At 46.9% G+C, this 18,729-nt stretch overlaps 1 protein-coding gene and 1 non-coding gene across 2 annotated transcripts; both read left to right on the plus strand.

Annotated features, from left to right (window-relative positions):
• The first annotated feature begins 12,758 nt into the window (after positions 1–12,758).
• On the plus strand, positions 12,759–17,050 carry KRT18 (keratin 18). The gene is made up of 7 exons (XM_049783656.1): positions 12,759–13,211; positions 14,093–14,175; positions 14,681–14,837; positions 15,346–15,510; positions 15,786–15,911; positions 16,351–16,574; positions 16,913–17,050. The coding sequence occupies exons 1-7, from the start codon at positions 12,810–12,812 to the stop codon at positions 17,028–17,030; spliced, it is 1,275 nt and encodes a 424-aa protein (XP_049639613.1). The 5' UTR covers positions 12,759–12,809; the 3' UTR covers positions 17,031–17,050.
• Positions 17,051–18,336: 1,286 nt separating this feature from the next.
• On the plus strand, positions 18,337–18,443 carry LOC126023566 (U6 spliceosomal RNA). The gene has a single exon (XR_007500681.1). It is a non-coding gene; the product is annotated as a U6 spliceosomal RNA (small nuclear RNA).
• The last annotated feature ends 286 nt before the right edge of the window (positions 18,444–18,729 follow it).

Here is an 18,729-nt window from a genome sequence, read left to right on the forward strand (position 1 = left end):
GTTCTCACAAAGTATTAGATAATTTTATTGTACATGCACTTTCATTATGCATGTTGATCAAAATTGATCAACAGGACTGAGGACTCAGCTCAAAGGTCTAGGTCCCAGGACTCTGAAGTTCCAGTTTTGTGCCAGAGCAATATAGCACAACAAATAGGGCACTTGCCTTGTACTTGGTCGAACAGAGTTTAATTCTTGGTGTCCCATATGTCCCCTGAGCCTGCCAGGAGCAATTCCTGAGTGCAGGAGTAACCCCTGCACACCACCTGGTGTAACTAAAAAAAAAAAGAAAGAAAGAAAGAAAAGGCCCAAGTTTTGGAGTTTTTCTTTTTGTGGATTTTGGTTTTTGGGCCACACAGAGCAGGGCTCAGGAGTTACTTTCCTGATTACTTCTGGCTCTGCACTCAAGAATCTCTCCTGGTTTGGGATACCAGGGATTAAACCCAGGTCAACTGCATGCAAAGCAAACATCCTACCTGCTGTGCTATCGTCCTAGCCCTCAGAAGCCCCAATTTGATCACTTCATGGTCCCCTAAATACCCTGAGAAGGACTCATAAATCCCACGCCAGCAATAACCCCTAAACTAAACATTATTGAGCAAACAAAAGAAAAAGATAAAATAGTAGGCACTGTTAACAGAAATAACAGAAGCCAGGGTTAGAGAGATAGAATAGAGGTTAAGTCACTTACTTTGCACACAATCAGCCGTAGTTTAATCTCCAGAACCCCATATGGTCATTCAAGAACAGTCTGGAATGATCCCTGTGCACATAGCCCAGAATATGCCTTGAGCATATTACAGATGTGGCCCCAAAACAAAATAAAAACAAAAAAGCGGAAAAATAATAGACCGTGAGGAGAAGGAAGTGAGAGTAAAGAGGTAACAGATTTCAGACCAAAACGAACTAATAATTACTGTATATATTGCAGTCAATGGTAAAAGTTCAGCAAATTCTTTAAAATATGTAATAACACAACTTCTAGGGGGTTTTCTCTATTATTGTGCTGGAAGTCCTAGCCAATTTAGCATATTAGAAAGGGAATTGAAGAATATAAAATTTGTGGGGCTGGAGTGATAGTGCAGTTGGCTGGAGTGCTAGCCTTGTGTGTGGCCAATCCAGTTTCCATCCCCAAAATCATATATCGTCCCCTGAGCCAACTACAAATGATTCTTGAGTGCAGAGTCAGGAGTCAGCTCTTCATACCCACTAGTGGATCTGACCCAAAAAACAAACAAACAAACAAAAATTGGACCTGGGGAGATAGTATAGCTTGTAAGACACTTTACAAGTAACTGACTTGGGTTGGATCCCTTGAGCACTATCAGGAATAAGCCCTGAGTAAAGGTGAGTGAGACTCAAAAAACAAAATATCAATATCAAAATTTCAAAAAGAAAAATGTCATGTAAGTACAGGTGATAAAAAATAAACTCCTGGGGGCCGGAGAGATAGCATGGAGGTAAGGCGTTTGCCTCTCATGCAGGAGGTCATCGGTTCGAATCCCGGCGTCCCATATATGGTCCTCCCGTGCCTGCCAGGAGCAATTTCTGAGCCTGGAGCCAGGAATAACCCCTGAGCACTGCCGGGTGTGACCCAAAAACCACAAAAAAAAAAAAAAATAAAAAATAAATAAACTCCTGGGCTCGGAGAGATAGCACAGCGGCCTTTGCCTTGCAAGCAGCCGATCCAGGACCAAAGGTGGTTGGTTAGAATCCCGGTGTCCCACATGGTCCCCTGTGCCTGCCAGGCGCTATTTCTGAGCAGACAGCCAGGAGTAACCCCTGAGCACCGCCGGGTGTGGCCCAAAAACAAAAAATAAATAAATAAATAAATAAATAAATAAATAAATAAATAAATAAATAAATAAATAAACTCACTCCTATAAGAAAGTATTGAAATTACTTGGCATTTAGAATGTTGGGTATGAAATCAATGTCAAGGATTACAATCACGGTAAATCAAATGGTACTTTGTTTCAAAAAGTAAGTACAACAGGTAGGGCACTTGCCTTGCACATAACCTAACCAGCTTCAATCCCCACCATATGGTTCCCCAATCCTACCAGAAGTGATTCCTGAGTGTTGAGTCAGGAGTAACCCTTAAGTATCAATGAGTGTGGCTCCAAAAGAAAAAGAAAGTTGTTTTAAAAATGCAAGTCAGGAAAGATATTATTAACGCCACAGGAATGTGATTCAATTGTAGAATGTGTCTGACGTGGAGGAACTCAGGATTTGAAGCTCTGAGTTCAACTTCCAATACCACCTCACATTCTGAATATAATCCAGGCAACACTGCCATTGTGCTTAATATCACAACACAAGTGAGGCATCTTCAGTGAACCCTGAAATCAAGTAACCTCCTGTCCCTTTCAGGATCAGAATGAAAAAGAAGGGGGGGAATCATTTATTAACATAACAAAAGTTACAAACTGTCCCAGAAAGTAGAAAAAATAGATTATGTTCAATTTACTTATTAACACTTATAACATATAAAGATATAAATATTTCTTAAACACAAATAAAACTACAAAAAAATTTTGATAAAATATTTTACCAAAGCTGGAGAGATAATATTGCAGGTAATGCATTTGTCTTGCATAAGGCCAACCTGGGTTCAATCCTGGCACCATATATGATCCTCTATATACATATAGCAAGGAGTAGTAATTCTCGAATACAAAGCCAGGAGTAACTTCTGAGTACCACTGGTGTGGTCCGAAAACCAAAAACTAAAAAAATAAATTAAATTAATTTAGTGAAATTTAAAACCTTATCTCTTCCCAATGACACTGCTCATAAAACTATAAAGCTGGGCCCGGAGAGATAGCACAGCGGCATTTGCCTTGCAAGCGGCTGATCCAGGACCAAAGGTGGTTGGTTCGAATCCCGGTGTCCCATATGGTCCCCCGTGCCTGCCAGGAGCTATTTCTGAGCAGTCAGCCAGGAGTAACCCCTGAGCAATGCCGGGTGTGACCCAAAACCAAACAAACAAACAAAAAAAAAAACTATAAAGCTAAGCCACAAATTTGGTGGAAGTATTTGCCAAACACATTAATTCAAATGAATTATAGATAGGGGCCAGAGATAGTGCAGCAGATTTGCCTTGCATGTGGTCAACCTATGATTTATACTTGGCACCCTATATGGTCCCCTGAGCCCCTTAGGAATCATAGCTGAGCATCAGAACAACAGTATACAAAGAAGCACAACTATCCTTGGAGTTAATCATTCATTCACTATTTTTTTTTTTTTTTTTGGTTTTTGGGCCACACCCAGTAACGCTCAGGGGTTACTCCTGGCTATGTGCTCAGAAGTTGCTCCTGGCTTGGGGGACCATATGGGACACCAGGGGGATCGAACCGCGGTCCGTCCAAGGCTAGCGCAGGCAAGGCAGGCACCTTACCTTTAGCGCCACTGCCCGGCCCCTCATTCACTATTTTTAAGAAAATTTAATCAAAACCATGATAAGGAGGCCTGAGAGATAGCATGGAGGTAGGGCATTTGCCTTGCATCCAGTAGGACGGTAGTTTGAATCCTGGCATCCCATATAGTTCCCCAAGCCTGCCAGGAGTGATTTCTGAGCATAGAGCCAAGAGTATCCCTGAGTGCTGCCGGGTGTGACCGAAACACACACACACACACACACACACACAACATGATATCACATCATACCAGCAAGAATGGCCTAAATAAAAAAGATTAGAGACAAGTATTGGTAGAGATATGGAGAACAAAGGAAGTCTGGTGCATAGACTTTATAGCCACTGTAAAAGAAGAAGAAGAAGAAGAAGAAGAAGAAGAAGAAGAAGAAGAAGAAGAAGAAGAAGAAGAAGAAGAAGAAGAAGAAGAAGAAGAAGAAGAAGAAGAAGAAGAAGAAGAAGAAGAAGAAGAAGAAGAAGAAGAAGAAGAAGAAGAAGAAGAAGAAGAAGAAGAAGAAGAAGAAGAAGAAGAAGAAGAAGAAGAAGAAGAAGAAGAAGAAGAAGAAGAAGAAAGAAAAGTACAGTTGTTTCTTTTGTTGTATTAAAAAGTCCTGGATGGGGGCCGGCAAGGTGGCACTAGAGGTAAGGTGTCTGCCTTGCAAGCGCTAACCAAGGAAGGACCGTGGTTCGATCCCCCGCATCCCATATGGTCCCCCCAAGCCAGGGGCAATTTCTGAGTGCATAGCCAGGAGTAACCCCTGAGCATCAAACGGGTGTGGCCCAAAAAAAAACAAACAAACCAAAAAAAAAAAAAAAGTCCTGGATGGGGCTGGATGGATTATGATGAGATGGATGGATGGATGGGCCTTTCTCTGCTGATCCAGGCCATGCTCCTCCAATTCCCTCCAGCCGGCAGGTCTGAGAGTTCAGGATAGCATCGAGGAAATAAACCATAGCAATCAAGTTTCGGGAGACATCAGCTTTATTCAAGGTCCTAGCCAACAGGTGTGGCTTCTATCATAACATTTCATGCTGGATCCATAATCAGCCCTGCATTCAACCTTGTCTCATCCTCTCTCCATCCTGCCAACACTCCTGCTTCTCTCTTGCTGAATCTCCCTCAGTCTCTCAAACCATCCGCTTCCTGCCCCCGGAAGCAATCCTTCTGTTATCTACCAAAGACCCCTCCCAGAAATGGGCAGGTCTTACCATCAGATAAGGTTACACAGGAAGAATGGGGGGTGGAGGTGACACCTTTTTTTTAAGGCAATAAGCCTGGGCCAAAGCCCTAGTACAATGCAGCTTACCTGCAGCTTACCCAGGTTGGAATCCAGTACTCCATATCCTCCAAGGCAACCAGGAGTGATCTCTGAGCAAAGAGCAGCAAAGAATGATTTCTATGCACCATAGTTTTGTCCAAGAACAAACAAATAAGAAAAAAAAAAGTGTGTGATCCAGCAATTCCATTTCTAGGCATTTACATGATGAATATGGGAAACACTTATATGAGAAGCCATTTATGTGGCAAGGAACTAAAGAGATGTCTCAGAGTGCTGGACTATATGCTTTACATGTAGGAGGTCCAGATTTCATGGCACCACAGTCTCCAGAGCACCACTAAGAGTAACCCCAAGCACAGAGCCAATAGAAACCCCCCAACTTTGCCAGTTGTGACAAAAAAAAAAAATAGAGACACCACTATAGCAGTTTTATTCATAATAGCCCAAACATGGAATCAATCAAAATGCCATCAACAGAAGAGCTGTGGTATATTGCTCTGCCTCTAAAAAAGTTTAAGGGCCAGGGAGATTGTACAGAGGTAAGGCAAGAGACTTGTGTACAGCTAAGCCTGGATCAAAGCCCAGGAGCTCCATGGAATACTCCTGAGCACAGAGCCTGGAGTAAACCCTGAGTACCACCAGATAGGACCCCAAAACCAAAATAAATACATAAATAAATAAGTAAAAGAAAACTATACTAGTTACTAGAAAGGTGGAGGGGAAGAAGGGACCAAATGATTTTTTTGGTGATGGAGTGTCCTGGATCTTTGGAGATAGGTGAAGTGAGGCATGTAGGTACACAGAGAAATGTAAAAGTAGCTTTTTATAGTCTGCTCATTGATAAACTAATAAAAATTATTTTTCAGTTTCTTATAAGGTCAAACATACAATCGTATAAAATACAACCTTTCATACCTATTCTTAGTATCTTATTTAAGAGAAATAAAAACATGTATTCATACAAGATCTGTATATACAGGTTTATGACTGTCTGCTCACAATTACTAAAAACTGTAAGCCACTGAATAGAAAAAGAGATTTCCCATACTATGGAATACTAACCAGCAATGAAAAGAAACAGCAGTCTTGACAAGTGGGTCAGTAGTTGGGCACACATATGTGATGTCCTGGGGCCCACCCCGGCATCATAAATGCAAAGGAACAATTACATGCAATAATATGAATGACAGACAAAACAAACATTTTGCTAAGTAGGAAAAGCCAGAGATTAAATGCATGATAATGTATGTCTTTTATTTTCTATGGCATTCTGAAAGAGGGAAAAGTAAAGGATCAGAGAAAAAACACTGGTTGCTAGAATTGGTCGAGTGAGAAAGACTACATGTAAAGAAACTAAGTGGGACTTTTTGAGGTGCCTAAAATGTTTTATATTGGAGAGCAGGGATATGACTGATACCCTGCATAAAGGAAATCTGGGTTTCGTCTCTGGCAACACACACACACACACACACACACACACACACACACACACACACTACAATACAAGCAGAGTTCCATGTTTATTTTAGATAGTTATACAGCAATATCATTTGCAAAAGAACCATGGAAGTATATATCTAAAAATTGTTGGTATTCCATATGCAAACTGTGTTTAAATAACTTAGATTTGTTTGTTTGTTTGTTTGTTTTTATTTTTTGTTTGTTTTTGGACCACATGCACCAATGCTTGGGCTCTGTGATCAGGAATTACCCCTTGGGATCATATGGGATGCCAGGAATTAAACCTGAATCAGCCACATGCAAGGCAAATGTCCTACCTACTATGCTCCAGCCCCTATTTGTTTTTAGTTTGGGGTCAGTGCTCAGGGCTTACTCCTGATTTTGTACTTAGAGATCCACTCCTGGTGGGCTCAGAGACCATATGGAGTATCAGAGAACAAATTCTGGTCAACTATGTGCAAGGCAAATGTCTTGTCTGCTGTGCTATCTCTCTGGCCCCCATAACTGAATTTTAAAAGGGAAGGAGGAAAGATGCATGAAGATCTTAATCTCATAGGTTATGTTTATTTTTTAAGATTTCTTTGAAGGCCAGGCTCTAGCTCAAGAGTACAGAATTTACTTCTGCAGATAGATTCAATCACAAAAAGGTTTTTCTTTTCCTTTGATGCCTCCCACTGTGGATAATACCCAGCAGCCAACAGAAGACAAACATAAAACTCAGAGGTAACTCAAATCAGGACAGGTCACCATGTGTTGGCAAAACTTCCTTCTTTGTCACCATTTCACTCTAGCGAATTCTTGTTCAGAGTGAAGCATTCCCTCCTCTCCAAAACCCCACCCTTCCTGCCCAGCACATGAGTACATGTAAGCAGTCACATTCTCTAGTTTTTCTGTGCTGCACTCCAGACTCTAAAACAGGTCTGGTATTTAACAATTGCCTTACAGTTAATGAACAGGTGAACAATTCCCTTCTCTAACAGTTCCTTAGAGCTCTTTGCAAGACCCATCACAATGGGCCTTATTATGTGTGCCTAATTACCTGCCCCATCATCTTTGGATCTTGCTTATTTTGTTTTGCTTTCCTTTGTTTTGGGGCCAGCAAGGACGACTGTCAGCTCTGTGCTCAGGGGTTGCTCTGTACTCAGAGAATCATGAGGTATGAACTCTTGGATCCTACATGCATAGCCTGCACTCTAGACTTGGGAGTACCTTTTGGACCCTTTTTATTCAGCCTTGTAGTTTCAAGTCACTGCAGAACCAAATGAAGAGTCTAGAATCTCCATGCTGATGTTTCTTCCAAGAAGGTATGTTGCACCTTCTTGGAATATACCTGTTATATTCCAGTTTCACTCATGTGCATGGAATTCCCGTAACAATTGGTGAGGAAATGGAAGTCAGTGAAGCTGGTTCCCATGGCTCCTGGCTTGTCCAAGGCCAGCCTGCATGCAAACAGAGGAGATAGGCAACAAACTCAGGCCTTTTCTTCATTCTCTTTCCCAGGGGTCATTCTGTGATCTTCTGCTCTGATCCCAAGCTTTGTGTCTTGGCTTCTCATACCAATTCCCAGATCCTGGGATGCTCCTCCTCTTCCACCAAGACCTTCTGGTTTCTTTACATCCCACTTTTGCCACCTCAGACTCACCTCAGCAACGTGGTAAACCTCTACTCCCCTGGCCTTGAGTCTCCCCTCCACTCACCTTCTCATGCCTGGGTAAGAGATTCCCAGGGGTCTAGAGAAGGTGACATCTTGGAGCCATGCTAGATCACCTCCATTGAATTCTGGCATGTGCCGCAGGAAGACCCCCCATTCCCACTAGATGCTGCTCCTCTCTCCTGTCCTTCTCGCTCCCCTGTGAGGAAAGACAGAAGCTTGTGAAACTGCAAATGGCCTGCAGCTCTGTCCCCTCCAAAGACCAAGACCGTCACAGCTCAGGACACAGCTGCAATGTGAGCAGGGCTCTTTGGAGAGGGAAGTGGTGCTGCTGTGGCCTTGTGGGCAGAGCACTTCCCTTGATCCTTCATGCTGGTTCGGTGTGGATCCATCTCTACCATGATGGCTACCTTTCCCAGGGCATCTCCTTTCTCCCTTCCCTCTCCTGCAAACCACTGAAAAGAAAAGGAAAGTGCCCTCTATCTCCCTTGTCCATAACCTACCTCCTCCCCAGAGGACTCATCTAGTCTTCACTCTCCTCCCTCTGTCAAGCTGCCTTGGGACACTCCTTGTCCATAGCTTTGTGGCCTCTACTCTCCTGGTCCCCTCCTAGGATCTCACATAAGTCACAGCCTCCGGCTTTCTCCTCTTTGTCTCACTTGCCTTGTTTCAGTCTCTCTTTCTGGCCAGAAAAGCTCTTTTGGTTTGTTTGTTTGTTTGTTTGTTTGGGGGTCACACCTGGCAATGCTCAGGGCTTATTCCTGGCTCTGCATTCAGGGATTTTTCCTGGTGGGATTTAGAGGGACCATTTAGGGTGCCAGGGATCAAACATTGTGAGAAACATGGCAGGCAAGCACTCTACCTGCTATAAATCTCTCCAGACACTCACTCACTACTTTCATGGGTTCTTTTTTCTGAGACCACCTCACCTGGGCCAAAGTTCCCACAAGTCCTCCCAAGCAGAATACCTACCTGCTCCTGGTTGCGTATTCAATCTGTACCCATGAGCAGAGGAGGTGGCTACCTTCTGTGGGCAAAGGCCTTTGGGGCAGTTCTGGACCCAGCAAGTTGCCTGCCCTCTCTCCTACCTCGCTTCGATTGGTGAGCTGCTCCGCGAAAGCTGCCAGGAGATCTGCCAATTCCAAAGCCAAACATGGAGACTGAGAGACGTGGCACTGACAGGCAGTGCTGAGACAAGTTCTCAGCCCCTCTGCTTTCCATTCCCCTGGACCTCCTAGCTTTTGCAGGAGGTTCCAAGTCAAAGTCCTTCTGTCTGGGTCCTGACAGAGAGTGCTAGGCGGCTAATGCTGACTCTCATTCTCCTTTCTCCTAACAAGGAGAGCCCAGGGAGTAAGCTGTTCCCACATAACCTGCCTAGAGCCTGGGTCTTTTGTCCCCATGACCTGTACTTCTAAGGACAAGGCTTAGGAGGGACAGGAACACTAAGTTTGTGTGAAAGTGAAGGTAACAGTGGTGGGTGAGAGCTGGCAGGGGGTGGCCAGACAGCTAAGGGTGACACAGAAAATGGCTGATGGCCCTGGAATTTTCACTGACCTTCAGGACTGAAGATTCATGAATAGTCATATGATTCTCAGGAATAAAACTTTCATCATCATTTTCCTGGGAAATCACCTCTTGGGTCCAAGCCCAGCAGAAGGAATGATACGAAAGTGCCAGCATGGACCAGCCACAGGGCTCAATGGACCAAGTACACCCTTTTTATGCAGTGGGTCTAGATTTCATCCTTAGCACCACAAATCCCCCCAGACACCCCCGGGAGCAATCCCCAAGCACTGGTGCATGGCAAAAAGAAAATAAAGGCAAACAAAGAAGTATAGAAGTATATTCTTAGAGCCATACCCCTAAGAATGGGCCTCCCCTCTGAAGTCCTCAGAAGCCCTCCCTGCTCCACACTGAACTCGCCTCCAAATGGGAAAGAGGCACCTCCTGAGAAGTCCTTGAAGTCTTGAGAGATTCACCAAGCCCTGCACCCCAGCCAACAGTACGTCTCCCTCATGCCACCTCCCTCCTGTGATCCTCCTCAGTCTCTCTCACCACACTGACCCAACTCTGCTGCTCTGGGGCTCCCACTTAGCACACATCTGGGCCCCACACTGAGGGCCCCAGAAGCAGATCCCACATGTCCTGGGGATATTTTTTTGGGGAACACTAGCAAAAAGAAGATGGGAGTTCAGGGAGTTAGTACAGGCAATAGGTACATGCCTTCATGTGGCGGCCCCTGGTTCAATGCCCGACATTGCATGGTCCCCAGGGCACCACAGAGAAAAGAGCCCCTAGCATGGCTGGGTGTATTCCTCCCCACCATGAAAAGTGATGGGAATCAGTCCCACTCTGTCTGGGCCATAAATGCCCACCCTCACACATCAGGTGCTTTTCTAAACATCTCAGGTAGAGCCAGAAATAGCCAGCCTGAACCATGCAACAAAGCCTGGAGGATTCAGGCCTTTGTAATCCTTGTGATCCCCTAATCATCCCCATCTTGTTTCCTCACAGCTCGCCCTTTTACCCTCTGACCTGGCTCTCTGTGGGAGAGGGTAGAGAGCGGGACGAAAGAACTGGCCTCCAGTATCAGGGTCATCTCCACGTTGAGTCAAGAGTTAAACCTGCGGCTCAGGTTCCCCACACCCCTCTGCTGGACACTGGAATGCAGAATAGAATGGGGCTTGAGGGGATATCCTACACTGCTGAGGGAACCTTCCAGCTCCACCTGCTTCCTGGACATGCCCACAGTCATTCCTGGTCCCTAGCCCCCAACACCACCCCAAAGCCACCTTGCTAAGAACTGGGATGCCAAAAGTCCCTCAAAATCTGAGAGCTGAAACTTTTCTCGTACTTCTGTGTACAGCTGGTCACAACAGAAGGGAAAGATCTCGAAGCTGGGAGGGATCCGGAAGTGCAGAAAAGGCAGGCTGGGGCTGGGTGCCCATGTCGGCATTTGCCCCCCATGATGCAAGAGGTCAGGAATGTGGCCAGGACCTGTGCAGATAAGGACCAGCATAGTGCTTCTCCTCCTGCCTCCAAACTGAGCTTCCCAGACCTCAGACTGCTTGAGCAGTGCCGGGTGGACAGGCTCAGAGAAGGATCTGGATTGGAATCTTGCCTCCTAGGCCTGATCCCTGGAATCCAAAGTGCTCCAGGGATCTGAAATGAAAATAGAGGAAGACTAATATCTGTGATTAAACCCCCATCTCAGCCGTTGGAGGTTAAGGACTTTTCTGTGTGAGTTAATCCTGTCACTGCAGTCATAGACTAGAGATAGCAGCCAGCCACAGCCACTGGCACCCCAGAGGACAGCTGGAATGGCCAGCTGGTTCTTTCCCTGACAGATATACCCAAAACCTTCCTATGCAATTCTGGTGTGATATCTTGGGATTCAGCAATGGCACATAAAGGTGAAAGAAGGAAGTGAGCCTTTGGCTGGCCCCTAATTCCTCATGCAGCATGAGCAGCCACTTATTTGAGTGCCATTTTGCATTTCATTTGCCATCTGACTTTCAGCAGTCTCTGACCTGCCCCTGGTTTGCTCCCAGGGAATACAGTGGGGCCTCTGAGCCCCTATAAAGGCAGTGGCCTCAACAGTTGAAGACCAAAATACACAGCTAAGTGGCACCTCCCAGCTGACTGTTCCCTACCTCTCCCAGAACCACTCAATGCTCTGCCCCCCAGGCTTTTAGTTCAGCAATAGCTGGATAAGGATCAATAGGTCTAGTTAGATCAAAGAACACACACCAGTTTGTTTGTCAAGCACACCAAACGCAGAGCTATGGCTGAGGGCAGTCTGGAAGGCCCAATATTTGGAATCCCCCTAGTTCATTCAGCGGAGGCCACCCTGCTGCAGTAGGGACATGGGGAACTTTCACCCTTCTACCATGTACCCTGGAGGAGCAGCCCCATGGGACCAGCTAGGTAGTCTCCCTCAAAGAGAGCCAGGAGGGACAAGACCTGTGGAACCTGGGAGGGAGAGAAGGGCTGCTAGAAGTTCTCACTCTATCTCTGACCTCTTCAACCTCAGACCCTAGGGACACTGCACTATCTCCAGGAAGGGTTCGGGCCTCTTTGATCACCTCTTTTTGCCCAGTGGCTAGAACAGAGCCAACACACAGGAGCACTGGGCCTGTTGAACTGCAAACTATCCTGTCCAGAAGATGGTGAGGGTGAGGCAGGCAGACTGGCAGGCAGAAGGAAGGATGAGTCCTTTTGGGATCACAGAGCTCTCCCCTGAGTCAGCTGAAGGTGGAGCTGACCAAGAGAGTAAGGAAAAGGGGATAGTTTGTTTTCAGAAGTCTGATCTCACATTAGGGGAATGAATGTTGTGTGGCATGAAGGGGTTTGGCACACACACCCCTGAGTGTGGCAGTGAGCATCTGGGGAGAAGTAAGGGAGAACAGTGGGAGGGAGGGAGGGAGGGAGGGAGAGAGAGAGAGAGAGAGAGAGAGAGAGAGAGAGAGAGAGAGAGAGAGAGAGAGAGAGAGAGAGAGAGAGAGATATCCTTCCTCTTCTCCAGCCCCCAGGAGTTTTGGGGAGAGGGTCCCCTCAAAATCTTCTCTGCAGAAACTGCCAGCTAAGGACAGCTAGGGAGACTCACACCCATCCCAATCACTGTCCCCTTTCAGCCCCCTAATTCTCAACCTGCCAGTCCCCCTTCTACCTGTGGGAAGCGGGCATCAAACGTTATTTTCTACTCTGAAGCACAACCACATGAGCTCACATCCCTGCTGCCCTTGGGTGATCGACAGTGAGCCTCTCCCTGCAGGTTGGGGTGGCCAGAGCTGGCGCTGGCGGGGAGTGAAGGGAAGTCCCAGGATCCAGGGGGCAGAGCCCTCCACTCACCTGTAGCTGCTGTTGACACGGGGCGGGGCCTACCGGCGCCTCCCCCCCAGGCTCTGGCCACATAAAAGTTGAGCCGCAGACCTGCTCTGTCAGAGTTCTGAGTCCTCTTGCTTGCCTGCCTTCGTCCTGCCCTGTGCGAACTTCAGCATGAGCTTCACCACTCACTCCTCCTTCTCCACCAGCTATGGCTCCCTTGGCTCCTGGAGGTCGCCCAGCCACCGAGTGCGACCTATCAGCAGCGCAGCCAGCATGTTTGCAGGGGGATCAGGAGGTTGGTCGATGTCCCGCAGCTCTTCCAGCTACCTGGGTGGCCTGGGCTCTGCTGACCTGGCCTCCAGAAACCTGATGGGCATGGAGAGCATGCAAGGCAAGAAGGAGACCATGCAAGACCTGAATGACCGCCTGGCTTCCTACTTGGACAGAGTCAGGAGCCTGGAAGCTGATAACCGGGGACTGGAGAGCAAAATCCGTGAATACATGGAGAAGAAGGGCCCCCAGGTCAGAGACTATAGCCATTACGTCAAGACCATTGAAGACCTGAGGGATCAGGTAAGCTGACAACAAAAGTGGCAATGGCTAGAAGTGAGTCACCCTAACTCTCAGCAGCATTAGGCATTCCTTTATTGCTTCCCATCCCCACCTTGGAATTCCTATTCCCAGGGGTGGGAATCCTCCTATCTCTTCATACCGAAGAGGACATTGACTGTTTCCCTCTTTCAACACCACCTGACCCCGTGCCACCCCATGGGGTTGGGCTTATTCATACACAGTCCTAGTCACAAGGCTGAGAGGTGACCTAGAGTAAGTGCCCTTTCTTCAGAAATCATGGAAAAAAGAAAGGTCTCCTAATCCAAATGCGGGCAGCATTGGAGGAGCTGAAACAAGGCCCAGAAAGAGGATCTGGACATTCTGGCTTCAGGCTAAGTGGACAGTTGGAGGGTTAAGCGGATGTGGCTAAAGCTAAGCTGTCTAAAAGCAAACAGATGGCTTTCCTGTAGGAGGAGCCAGCCAGGGGCTGCCTCCCCCCCTGCCCCCCCCCCCCAGATTGAGAGGTGAGCAGGTGCATAGGGAAAAAAATCCTCCAGGAGAGGGTTGTGAGTAGCTGCTCACTGCCAAGTAGCAGGCCTACAGAGACAGCATGGTGAAACTCTGGGATCTGGGACTCTAGGAGAGGCAGGAACAGTATGAGCAGCACAAATGGAAAGGAACAGGAAGGTATTCAAGAGATCTTTCAAGGGGCAGGGAGGTATCTATCTCTCTCTCTTCTCTCTCTCTCTCTCTCTCTCTCTCTCTCTCTCTCACACACACACACACACACACACACACAAACATACACACACACATACAAACACACACACACACATAACTCCTCATCTTCAGTAACTGACCAAGCATGAATCTACCCAATTTTTTCTCTATAATCCCCTCAGATAAGGGCAAGCAGAATGGACAATGCCCACCTCATTCTGCAGATTGACAACGCCAGTCTTGCTGCTGCTGATTTCAAACAGAAGTAAGGCTGGGGGCTAAGAAGCCCATACCTGTTGGGCCAGAGAATGGTGCATTTGTAACAGGGGCTAGCACTGGGCGGGTTCACTGTGGGCTCATTGGTCCAGCTGTAGGTGGATCTGGGTGGATGACTTCCATGCCAACCATGCACTCTTATACCCTAATTTAAGATTACCAAAACCCTAGAGGGCCGGACCCATAGCACAGTGGTAGGGTGTTTGCCTTGCACTCAGCTGATCCAGGACAGACCTGGTTCGATCCCCAGTGTCCCATATGGTCCTCCTAACCAGGAGCAATTTCTGAGTGCATATTCAGGAATAACTCCTGAGCATCACTGGGTATGGCCCAGAAACAAACAAACAAAAAAAAATCACTAATCCCCAAATGCCAAAAGCCAGAGGACTGCCATCTCAGAGTGCCGGTTGGTACAGGGTCTAAAGCAGTCCTTAGGACAGGGCCTGGGATAGAGAAGATTCTGAGACAGCCCCTCTAATTCTGGGCTCACACAGGTATGAGGAAGAGCTGGCCTCACGCCAGGCAGTGGAGAATGACATTCACGGGCTCCGCAAGCTCATCGATGACACCAATATTACCCGGCTGCAGCTGGAGACAAAGATAGAGACTCTCAAGGAGGAGCTGCTCATCATGAAGAAGAACCATGAGGAGGCAAGCAGGACACCAGCCAGCCCGGGCATAGAGTGCAAAGACCCTTCTGGGTGGGGACACTGAAGGCAGCCTACCAGCAGCCGAACTGGGCATTGCAGAATCAGACACAGGAGGTCTCCTGAGTTCTAGTGATAAGAGACAAAGGGAGGGGTGGCTGGGCTGGGAGTGATCAATATGGACAAACAGGGACAGAAAAAGGAACAGGTCATACAGACAGGAAAGACATGTGAGAACAGGAGCATGGGAGTGCTGCTTAGAGGAGGATCTCCCTAGAGGCAGAAGGAAAGACACACAGAGAGAAGACCTACCCAGTAGCACAGGCCCTGGCAGAGAAAGTGAATAGCATCTTCCTAGTACAGAAAGCCCAAAACATCCCAGACCCCAGCATGTGGCCCATCCAGTCTCATATCCAGTCAAGCCCGACAGCTCCTAGCAGAGGCAACAACACATTTGCGTCTTCTTGAAATTCTGACCAAGCCCTTTCTCACCACGGCCCCTCTCTCACCAGGAAGTAAGGGGTCTCCAAGCCCAGATTGCCAACTCTGGCTTGACCGTGGAAGTGGATATCCCCAAATCCCAGGACCTTGGCAAGATCATGGCAGACCTTCGGGCCCAATATGATGAGCTGGCTCGGAAAAACCAAAAGGAACTGGACAAATACTGGTCCCAGCAGGTAACTGCAAAAAAAGGGACAGGTGCCTGTTTTTGTTCTTGGGTCACACCTGGCAGTGTTCAGAGCTGACTCCTGACTCTGCACTCAGGTATCACTCCTAGTGCACATGGGTGGGGGCACCATATTGGGTGCCAGGGATCATATCAAGGTTGGCTGCATATGAGGCAAGTGCCCCACACTCTTCCCCAGGAATGAGTGCCCAGGAGCACAATGGTGAGAGAAAACATGGGGGAGGCTGTCCAAGAAGGGACCTAAGGCCTATGTTCACTCTACAGATTGAAGAGAGCACCACCATAGTCACCACCCAGAACACCGAGCTCAGCAAGTCAGAGTCCAAACTCAAAGATCTAAGACGCACCTTGCAGTCCCTAGAGATGGAACTCGAGTTGATGAGAAATCAGGTGAGAACCTCACTCCCCTCTGATGACCTCAGAACCAATCCTTACTCCACCCAAATCCCAGGTTTCCATTCCAATCAGAATGCCCAAACAGATCAACCCGATTGCCCGCTTTCCAGAGAAAAATATTACTCAAATACCACCACTGCCCCAGAAATCCACTTCTTTGAAATGACCCAATAGAAAATATCCCCCAATTACAGAGGCTCCTACACTCCCCCATCATTTAACCCCAATATCAAGAAAACACTGATACAAATCTCTCTACTCTGAAAGCATTGTCTGTCTGCATTTCCCCACTGCTTCTGTGCCTTCCCCTCTAACATGGCACACAGTAGATATCGCAGTTTCATAGGGGCTGATTCATCCAGATGCTCCAATGAAAGTGTCAGAGACTCCTCACTCTCTCTTGGGGTTCACCTCCCTTCCTGTTCCCCCACAGAAGAGCAATCTGGAGAACAATGAGAGAGAAGTGCAAGCCCGCTACAACATGCTGATGGAGCAGCAAAATGGGGTCCTGCTGCACCTAGAGTCAGAGCTGGCACAGACCCGAGCAGAGGCGCAGCGCCAGGCACAAGAGTACCAGTCTCTGCTGAACATCAAGGTCAAGCTGGAGGCTGAAATCGCCACCTACCGCCGCCTGCTCGAGGATGGGGAGGACTTCAGGTGAGAGAAATGGAGCCTCTGCTGGTCCTCAAACCTCTGCTTTGGTGAGCCCTGTGTGTGCAGATCATTAATGCCACTCAGCACTGGGCTGGGATTGGAAGCCTCAACATCTTCAGGGAATGGCAGTAACAGAAATGTCTTCCCTCTTTAGTTCCTCATAGAGAAGAGAAAGGTCTGAGAATCCCCCTCGCTGGGGAAGACATGGAGTTTGGCCTGTGTTTCTTCTCAAAGCAGAAGGATGAGAGGTTGTCCAAGAAGGCAGGAGATAAGAAGCTCATTCCTTGTCTCCTGCCCCCATGGAGGCCAGTGTGTGACCAGGGCTTGTTCCTTTCTTCCAGTCTCAGTGATGCCCTGGACAGCAGTTTCTCCAAGCAGACCATCCACAAGACAACCCGCAAGATTGTGGATGGCAAAGTGGTATCAGAGATCAATGACACCAAAGTTCTACAGCGTTAGGCTACCAACATAAGGATGCCCTTTGGAGAAAGATCAATTAAAAATAAATATCATCTGTGTCTTTCTGGACTGTTTACCTACTGTGCCCAAAATCCTGACATTACAATCCTATCTCTGACCAGGCAAGAATCACCTCTGGCCCCTGGGTTCTAAGTTCCGTGTGGGTGGTAAGGCAGGGAGGGCAGAGGAAGGTTTGGGTTCTTAGAAATACATCCAAGGTGGCAGAAAATGTTATGACCCTGGGGGGTAGGAAACCTACAACGGTGTTCTAATGTAGCTCTTAAGGAGATCTGAAGTTCATGCCCACCTGAAAGGTGTTCTCTAAAGGGAATCAGAGCCCAACAACGAAGCAGGGCCTAGGCAGAATAAAGGGAAGCAGAAATGGTAGGACCATCATGTCCCTGCATCCTACAACCTGGTCCCACTGCCCAGCTCCCCTCCACCCCCATGTTCAGCTCCAAAACTTAAGGTCACTGGGATCTATTTCTTCTTTCTTTTTTTTTCTCGTTCCCGTCCCTTGTTTCTTCTTTCATCTGGGATATGATTTTAGGTGTGCTAGAGGTCTGGCTAGAAATGACAGGACTGAATTGATGGTTAACACAATAATGATGGCTACAGGTGAAATAACGGTCAGCTCCAATAGTTCCCTTTTTGGAAAGCACTGTCCTCTGGAAGATACTCTCTGGGTTATGATGAGCACCTTAAAGTTAACTATAATGTTCCAGTTCCACTCTTCTAATTAGAAGTGTGACATCTGAGAGGTAGTACAAGGCATTTGCTTTATAAGTGGTCCATCCCCATTTAAATTCCCAGCACCAAGATACTACCCAATCACCACTAGGGTGCTGAGCACTGAGCCAGGACTAGCCCCTAAACACCATAGTTGTGGCCCAAAAACAAAAAGCCAAAATAAACAGAAGTGTGGCATCCTAACAGTAAAGACAATAGATGTTTAAAAGAAATGTTTGCTTTGACTGTTTTTATATTAATATCTTTATTTAAACACCTTGATTACAAATACGATTGTAGTTGGATTTCAGTCATGTAAAGAACACCCCCTTCACTTGTACAACATTCCCACCACCAATGTCCCAAATTTCCCTCCTCCCCACCCTACCCCCACCTGTACTCTAGACCCTGATTCATTCACATTGTTATGATAGTTCTCAATGTAGTTATTTCTCTAACTGCACTCACCACTCTGTAGTGAGCTTCATGTCGTGAGCTGGACCTTCCAGCCCTCCTCTCTTTGTCTCTAAGGATTATTGCAAAAATGTCTTTTATTTTTCTTAAAACCCATAGATGAGTGCTCGCTTCGGCAGCACATATACTAAAATTGGAACGATACAGAGAAAATTAGCACGGCCCCTGCACAAGGATGACACGCAAATTTGTGAAGTGTTCCAAAAAAAAAAAAAGCCCATAGATGAGTGAGAACGTGTGTCTATCTCTCGCCCCCTGATTTATTTCACTCAGCATAATAGATTCCGTGTACACCCTGTATAGAAAAATCTCATGACTTCATCTCTCCTGATGGCTGCATAATATTCCATTGTGTTATGTACCACAATTTCTTTAGCCATTCATCTGTTGAAGGGCATCTTGGTTGTTTCCAGAGTCTGGTTATTGTAAATAGTGGTGCGATGAATATAGTTGTGAGGAAGAGGTTTTGAATGTTTTTTAAACTTAAGAAAAATCA

The sequence above is a fragment of the Suncus etruscus genome, chromosome 11, assembly GCF_024139225.1.
Source record: "Suncus etruscus isolate mSunEtr1 chromosome 11, mSunEtr1.pri.cur, whole genome shotgun sequence".
NCBI classification, from domain to species: domain Eukaryota; kingdom Metazoa; phylum Chordata; class Mammalia; order Eulipotyphla; family Soricidae; genus Suncus; species Suncus etruscus.

Coding starts and splice junctions, on each gene's coding strand:
- KRT18 (XM_049783656.1), top strand. CDS start 12,810: ATGAGCTTCACCACTCACTCCTCCTTCTCCACCAGCTATGGCTCCCTT. Junction 15,511..15,785: donor ACAAATACTGGTCCCAGCAG/GTAACTGCAAAA, acceptor TTCACTCTACAG/ATTGAAGAGAGCACCACCAT. Junction 16,575..16,912: donor GAGGATGGGGAGGACTTCAG/GTGAGAGAAATG, acceptor CCTTTCTTCCAG/TCTCAGTGATGCCCTGGACA.